The sequence below is a fragment of the Rutidosis leptorrhynchoides genome, chromosome 2 (assembly GCF_046630445.1).
Source record: "Rutidosis leptorrhynchoides isolate AG116_Rl617_1_P2 chromosome 2, CSIRO_AGI_Rlap_v1, whole genome shotgun sequence".
In the NCBI taxonomy this organism is placed as follows: Eukaryota; Viridiplantae; Streptophyta; class Magnoliopsida; order Asterales; family Asteraceae; genus Rutidosis; species Rutidosis leptorrhynchoides.
The window spans coordinates 467685856-467693879 of NC_092334.1; the positions used below are offsets into that span (position 1 = coordinate 467685856).

The 8024-nt window shown below is 36.3% G+C and overlaps 1 protein-coding gene across 1 annotated transcript; it reads left to right on the top strand.

Annotated features, from left to right (window-relative positions):
- The first annotated feature begins 400 nt into the window (after window positions 1-400).
- On the top strand, window positions 401-7338 carry LOC139892574 (DEK domain-containing chromatin-associated protein 1-like). The gene is made up of 11 exons (XM_071875687.1): window positions 401-1064; window positions 1170-1203; window positions 4737-4816; window positions 4902-4961; window positions 5142-5256; window positions 5346-5422; window positions 5556-5606; window positions 5680-6109; window positions 6485-6582; window positions 6668-6698; window positions 6802-7338. The coding sequence occupies exons 1-11, from the start codon at window positions 729-731 to the stop codon at window positions 6999-7001; spliced, it is 1512 nt and encodes a 503-aa protein (XP_071731788.1). The 5' UTR covers window positions 401-728; the 3' UTR covers window positions 7002-7338.
- Window positions 7339-8024: the final 686 nt, after the last annotated feature.

An 8024-nucleotide genomic window follows, 5' to 3' on the forward strand; every position in this document is an offset into this window, starting at 1 on the left:
TTTTTTTTTTAACCGTAGCAATTTTTTTGGACAAAATTTGAAGATTTTTGGGCAAAAGTTGGAGATTTTGGGGCAAAATTTGAAGATTTTGGGGCAAAAAAAAAATCCACCGAGGGCAAAGTCGAAATACCCAAAATTTTTACACTGAAAAAAAAAAATCCACCGGGGGCGCCCGCCCCCTGCCCCATACCATCTTCGCCCCTGGATATGGGTGAAAAAAACTAAATAGATATGAATGTGGATACGGCATCACCCGCTCCATATCCGATACATTGCCATCTCTATTGGAGATGAGACTTTGCCAAATACGTACGGTGTATATAAACAAACAAACTGAAAATACAAAAAAAAAAATGGAACAAACTTGTGAGCTGCCCGCTAATATAATTAGCACGAAATTCAAAACCCTCAAATTCTTCCCCAATTTCAACCCGCCCCCGCCTTTTATCCTCTAAAAATTTTCAGTTCCCCCAAAATTAAACCAATCTCAACCCTTTCTCTCAGATTTAATTTCACCTTCAATACACTCACATTCATTCCCTTCTTTATTAACTAAATCTCACCCCTATAATTCAGCTCACTTACCCAATTTTCACAAATTAGGGTTTTCATTATTTTCCGATCCGACTCTGTATCCGTGTTCATCTAATCATAAATACACACCGCTTGATCCCGAACACACATACGGTTACTTACCGTGCTTTAATTGCACCGATTTAGTGTTATCAATGGCTTCCGAATCTGAAACCCTAGAAACTAAAAAGCAAGAAGATGAAGTTCCGATTGCTGAAGAAGAAGTCGAATTGAAACAAAACGAAGACGAGAAAGAAACTAAAGACGAAGAAGATAAAGATGAAGATGAGAACGATGATGAAAAAACTGAAGAAACTAAAAAAAGAGGAAGTAGAGATCAGAGTGCAAAAAAAGGTGGTTCGAAGAAATTGAAGACTGAATCGAGTCCTGTGACACCGATTGAAAGGCCTAGTAGAGAAAGGAAGACTGTTGAACGCTACACACAGTCTATGAGTAGGCTTTCTTCTCCAAAACCTTTTTCAGTTGAGAAAGTAAGTTTTTTTTTTTTTTTTTTTTTTGGGGAATTGAAATGTTTGTAATTCGTTATTTGTTGTGTTTACTTGTGTGTGATATTATGTGTGGGTGGATTTGTGCAGGGTTCAGGCACTCAACTTAAGGAAATTCCAAATGGTACACGCTATTACTGCTTTTATTTACGAACTTATCTTTAATTAGACACATGAAGAAACTTTGATTATGTGTGTGTATATATGTATATCTGTCTGACATACTAGCTTTACATGTTAAAGAGAACTACTGAATTAGATAGGATCAATGCATGTATTTGAACCCCCTTCTTTACCTAATATTAATAGGATTAGTGAATCACTCACATTATTCAATTATCACTATTTATTTTGATATGTTTATTATGGACAATTTCACATGTTCACAGTTTTTCAACCCTGAACACTCACCATTTATTGATAATTAATCTTCAGTGTTAACCTTTTTGGTTTGTTAGGGCTTTTGGGGAATTGGGGGTCTTTTCCTATTAATTATTAAATAATTAGAATTATATTTTAGATCATGTGAACTTCATATCTGTTTAATTATTGTTATCTGATTCCATTAAGTTCCTGTTTCTGTTTTCATCATCATCTGTTTTTGGACTTATGCTTCTTAGGCCACTTGCAATGGTTCCCAAGTTTAACACAAGTTTTTCCCTCCACATCATCGCCACATCAGCACAAACACTTTAACATTCCTTTCACTAAACACTCACTATCATTCACTCCATTCAAACTTTAATCAATTTAAAATTATTATTTAAATAAAATAAATAAAATAAATAAATACAAATAACATTTTATTAAATAAAATAAAAACATTACATCATTAAAAATTAAAAACATTACATAATTAATAAAATAAAAGACAATGCATAAAAAAAAACACAATAAATAGCGCTAATTGTTTCGAACAATATAATCATCCGGGAGTGTCCAAATGTGTTCGATCAAATTGTTGCGAAGGACATGATGCGCTCTTCGATCTCGCATCTCTCGATCCACCCGATCTTGGAGCTCAACTCTCTCCGCCCAAGTACGTCGCGACATGTTTTCTCGATTTCAGAGAGAGGTCACATATGTTGCGCGCGTTGTCTTCGGTGATCATGTTGTGAAGTATAACACAAGTGTACATGATTCGACGTATTTTATTGATACTAAAAGGTATTGCTCGGTGTTTTATTATTGCCTAAAGACCTTGAAGAACACCGAAAGCTCGTTCCACGTCGTTTCTCGCGGCTTCTTGAAAACGTTTAAACTTTTTTTTTTTTTTGTGTGTGTGGCTCAATTGGACATTTACATGACTTGACAAGTGTTGCTTATTCTTGGTATATGCCATCTACCAAGTAATACCCTTTACTAAATTCGTGCCCGTTGACAGTGTAACGGATCTCCGGAGCTCGATAATCCAATAAATCTTCGAACAAATCTGATTCATTAAGAACATTAATATCATTGTTCGAACCCGTTGGACCAAAGAAAGCGTGTCAAATCCACATATCGTAGGATGCAACCGCCGAACATTATTGTTGGTCCTTCTTGATCACCCCTGTGGTAATGCCCTTGCCACACAACTGGACAATTTTTCCAAGCCCAGTGCATGCAATCGAGATTACCTAACATACCTGGAAAATCGTGCATTTCCAAATGTTTGGCATGCAATCGACGAACATCTTCTTCAGTTCGTTTCCTTAAATATTCTCGCGAAAACATATGAATAATGCATTTACAAAAATTCTTTAAACAATCACGAGACGTTGATGCGCCCATGTGTAAATACTCATCGAATGCATCGGGCGTAATGCCATATGCCACTTGACGTATGACCGATGTACACTTTTGAAAAATATTGAAACCGAGTTGACCAGTTGCATCGTAACGTTGATCAAAATATTGAAAATAATCGGGTCTCGATTGAGAATCATATGATAGAATAGCATGACCAATACGAATAAACAATGACTTACTCATTCGGTATCGATTTCGAAAATAATCACCCGGAAATGTTGGATTATCCGAGAAATAGTCGTTGTACAAACGATTACTGGACTCAATCCGATCTCTTTGTAACCGACGTCTTCTAATAATTGTACGAGAGTTTTGAATCTTCTTCGTCCATTGCATCAAGCGAATCGAGTAAGCTAAGCGTGTTGTAACCGTCTTGAATTAAATCTTCATTTGAATCGGACTCTGCGCTATCACTATCCGTCACGCTCTCGCTTTGAGAATTCAATAAATCATCCATATCCATTTGATTTTTTTTTTTTTTTTTTTGTATTTGTATTTGTATTTGTATTTGTATTTGTCTGTGAAATATGAATGGAAGGTTTGATATGAGTGTGTGATTTTGTTTGTTTAAAGTGGTAATATATATAGTATTAAGTTGTGTATTAAAAAAAAAATAGCCGTTCAAAATATGAAAAAGAAAAAACAAAAAGTCTCGTGGGGCCCACCATAAAGAAGCCGTTACCCTCGTTGCAGCAGCCACTGGCAGAGCCAATTTCGGATTGTTGGTGATGGTGGTGAGGCGGTGGCGATGGGTAACGGAGCCCGGTAACACATTTTTGCGTGCGGCCTTAGTGTTCATAAACCGAAATCTGACATGAAGTGCTTGACTTCTCAAGTATTTACTAGTTTTAATGCATCCTCTCATGCACCACAATCTGAAATTTACACCCTGTTTGCTAGCCTTATCTTCTGCAAGGTTGCAAAAATTGCTAATCGGGTAGTACTAAATCGGGAATTTTAGGGAGTACTCTGCAACTCAGGGTCTCGGGTAGTACTAAATCGGGAATTTTTGGGAGTACTCTGCAACTCAGGGACTCGGGGAGTACTCATATGTTGACCAAGTTTGACTTTGGCCGATTATGAATGTGTTTTTGACTGATTTTCTGAGTAATCACGAGTACCCCCAATTTGACGAGATGTGACTGATTTTGACTAAATATTCCCGAGTTTTTCTGAGTAATCCGAGTAATTGGACCGAGTAGGAAGACTTTTTTTTCTGACTGCTCCCAAGTTTTGCAACACTGATCTTCAGGTATTACTTTTGTTTGTGGAGGTTTGCATGTTTAGTTTAAAAGTTGCATACATCCGCGCACACAACCTTTTTGACTTTTTATCTTAGCTTCTTTTGACCAATTGAAATATGACATCTCTAGTTGTTGATCAGATAAACTTATAGACTCTAGTATCTTTTGTGTTATATTATTGTAAAAAAGTGTATATGTGTGCCTGTCACTTAATCAGATGTAAACATATACTCTTTGAAGTCTCGTACTTTACCGGGTAAACCTGATAAGTGTAATAGCATGCAATAATGAGCTCTGCCAGATTTATATGTGATGATACTTTTGATTCCTATCAAGATCTATGGTTTTAAATGTTTCAACTAGGTACATGGGGAGTACTTATTACTAGTAATCACCAAGGTTTTGAAATATATTTTAGTTAACTGACCCATATGAATGCTACTTAAGAACACAAAGATGGCCGGATACATTGTTGAATATTTACCTGACCTTTATTATCAAATTTTATAGTCAATACTACCTATGTTTTAGCTATGGATCTTGCCTTATGGACTTTTTTGGTTGTTTCTCCAACTCCCTCTCAAGCGTGTGCAAATCTCACCCTATATTTCATGTATTTCAGTTGCGTACAAGATGTCCAAGAGGAAACCTGATGATAATTTGCAGTCACTGCATATGGTTCTTTTCAATAAGCGAGCAAAGGTGAGAATTCTCGGCACTAGAAAAATTAACGTACTTGGCAATATTTATTCTTATAAATTGTCAAGCATGCTGCTTATGCTGTCAGGCGAACACTTTGAAGAAGAACATTGGCATGTTTTCTGGTTTTGTATGGACTGATGATGAGGTGAACTTTCTTGCTTTGTTGAATTATGATTGATTTGGTGGAGCTTTTACTGTTTCCGATTTAACATTTATCCGAGTTATCTTATTTTTCTTTCTTTCAATATAACATGACAATAAATTTGAACATTGATATCATGGTATTAGTTTTATCTAAGTTTGGGTTGGTTTATGTCGGTTGCAGGAAAAACAGAGGACAAAGGTGAAAGAGAAGCTTGATAAACTTACTAAAGAAAAGTTATTTGACTTTTGTGACATTCTGAATCTTCAAATCCACAAATCACATCTCAAGAAGGCAAGTGTATAATTTAAGCATCAGATAATATGTACCATTTACTTTGATACAACAATTTTGACGGTATGTTGTGGTGCTCATATAATCAGGAAGAGGTTTCAATAAAGCTGTTAGAGTTTTTACAATCTCCACATGTTACAACTGATGTTTTACTTTCTGAAAAAGAACAGGTTTGTTTGCTCCCAAATTTATGCATTTGTCTTGTAATTAGTGTGAAAATTATCTTAAAATGTGCGTTGCATATATCGAACAACAGCAGAAGTCCAAAGTAACATGCTGTTTTCATTTGTTATTTCCTCACAGAAAAGCAAAAAACAAAAAGCTAAGGCTAAAAGAAGCAGGACCCCATCCAAGGTTTGTGTTCTTCCGTCTATTATTAATATTGATTACATTTAGATACTATCTTCATTTTTTTTTCTGTTTGTAGAAACAATCTGGAGAGAAGCGCAAGCGTTCATCCAAAGCTCAAGAAGAAAATGTTGATGAAAATGAAGGTTCAGAGAGTGAGAATGAGTCCGAGGAGGAAGATGACAAGAGCACGCCTGCAAAACCAGAAAGTGACGAGGAAGAAGATAAGTCAGAAGGTGGTGCCAGTGATGATGAACCGGTAGAGGAGGAAGATCAACAAAAAAAGAGCTCTTCAAAGAAGAGTGTTAAGAAGGATGTTGGAACCAAATCTGAAGAGAAAACCAAAGCACTTAAAAAAGATGATGTGAAATCAGCTACTAAATCCGATAAAAAATCTACCTCGGCCTCCAAGAAAGGTGCTGAATCAAGTAAGAAATCTATGGAAGAGAAGAATATCAAAAAGGCTGAGAAAAAAGTCCCTACCAAGAAAGAGTCTGCAAAAGATCAAGGTACATCTTTTTTAATACCTATTAGTACATGTTTTCGCAACTTGCAATTTGTTCATGTTCTTGATCATGGTTGCAAACGGTGGTTGTTACGGTTTGGTGACTAACCCATTTCTATTCGAATAAAAACGTTTAATAAGTGGGGCAATGGTCAAAGTCGGGAAAAGTTGGCTAAAAATTGACGTTTTCTCTGGACTCGCTCTAATGTAAATGAAAACTACATATATATTTATATTTAGAAGTCAACGTTGGTCAATGTCCATCTCAGCCCCGTCTTCAACGACTTTACCTTTCAAGTTCTGATTAACTCTTCTCCAAACCATGTTTTCTTTTCAACATTGTTTTTGGCGCTTACAACAAATTTATCTCTTTGTACAGGCAAGGGAAAAACCAGCAAGAAGGCGAAAAAGGAGCCTACTAATGAAGAGATGCATGCGGTTGTAGTTAGCATTTTAAAGGAAGTTGATTTCAACACTGTATGTGAATCCCATCTCCGCTCTTATTTTGTTTTCCTAATCGATTCGAGGTCTCTAATATCTTTTTGCCCTTCATATGATGCAGGCAACTTTATCCGACATCATAAAACAACTTGGTGTGTTTCATCTCATTATTATTCCAACTTACAAGTATTTTGCATATGAAGTTACAGTCTGAGCTAATTTTAAATTTGCGATTGTGTGTTTGTTTGGCTTTAGGTACCCATTTTGGCCAGGATCTATTGCACCGAAAGTCTGAAGTGAAGGCTATTATCACCGATGTTATTAATAATATGTCCGGTGAGGAAGATGAGGATGACGATGAAGAAGAAGAAAACGAAGACGAAAAGGAAGCCGACGAAGCGAAGGGTGGCAGTGACGAGGACAATGATGACGATGCCGACAAGAACGATTCATAATTGGCATATGTATAACAGTTAGATAAACATGTCTGACAAAGAAGATAATGAGAGGCATAAGGTGGCTACTGAAAGTTATCCATGTACAGTTATCATCATCATCATCATCACCAGTGTCTGTGCAGGATATACTAAAAGCTGCCCATGTAACGTGTTTTTAGAACTTAGACTTAAATTGTTTGTACCATAGATCTTTAGAGCAACTTTATCCTTTTAATTTTCTGGGAACTTTCGTTGTAGTTTTGCTTTGTTAGGTTTTGTTGACATGGTCAGATACAGGGTTTCTGCTGCATCTTGTTTTAATTTGATTGGATTTTTAGCCAGTAGTACTAAAATTTGCAGGTTGGTGTGAATTTTAATCAAACTGTATGAAGAGTTGCTTGTTGCGTGTGGTGCTTCAAATAACTTGGAAATAACCACTGTTTTGGTGGTTGATGTTTGTGAGTTGTGACTGCATGATGTTGATGATTTACATCTGATTAATTAGAGCATTCTTATCCATGACACTCTGTCATGGATAAAATGCCTGACACATCAGCGTCACATCAGCACTTTCTATCCTCCTTCATCCCATGACATACCAAAGACTACGCTAACATCTATGACGTACCTATCACACATTTCCTCACACTCACTAAATTAATTAATTATATACGTGTACAAGTAATGAGGTAAAATGTATAACAATTTAATACATATCATCCGTCTTCCAAATTTTCATCCAATGAAAAAGTGAAGCACGGGTCAATGATGACGGAGTGATGACGGTTTGCTAATATTGGAGACGTTGAACGGCTAGCTCAAAGGCGGGTCCATAGACGGACCGATGGGAATACTCTTAAGAGTCATAGAATAAAATTAGTTAAATTTTTTTAGCAAATACGTACTAGATGTCACTTGGTTGGTTACGATCGACAATACGAGGTTATAGTTTGGTTAAATTCCAAATTTTAGTTAAAAGTTCACCATTCGTCATAACTTATAACCATGCTGTATGAATGGGGCAAGTTACCAAGCGGGCAA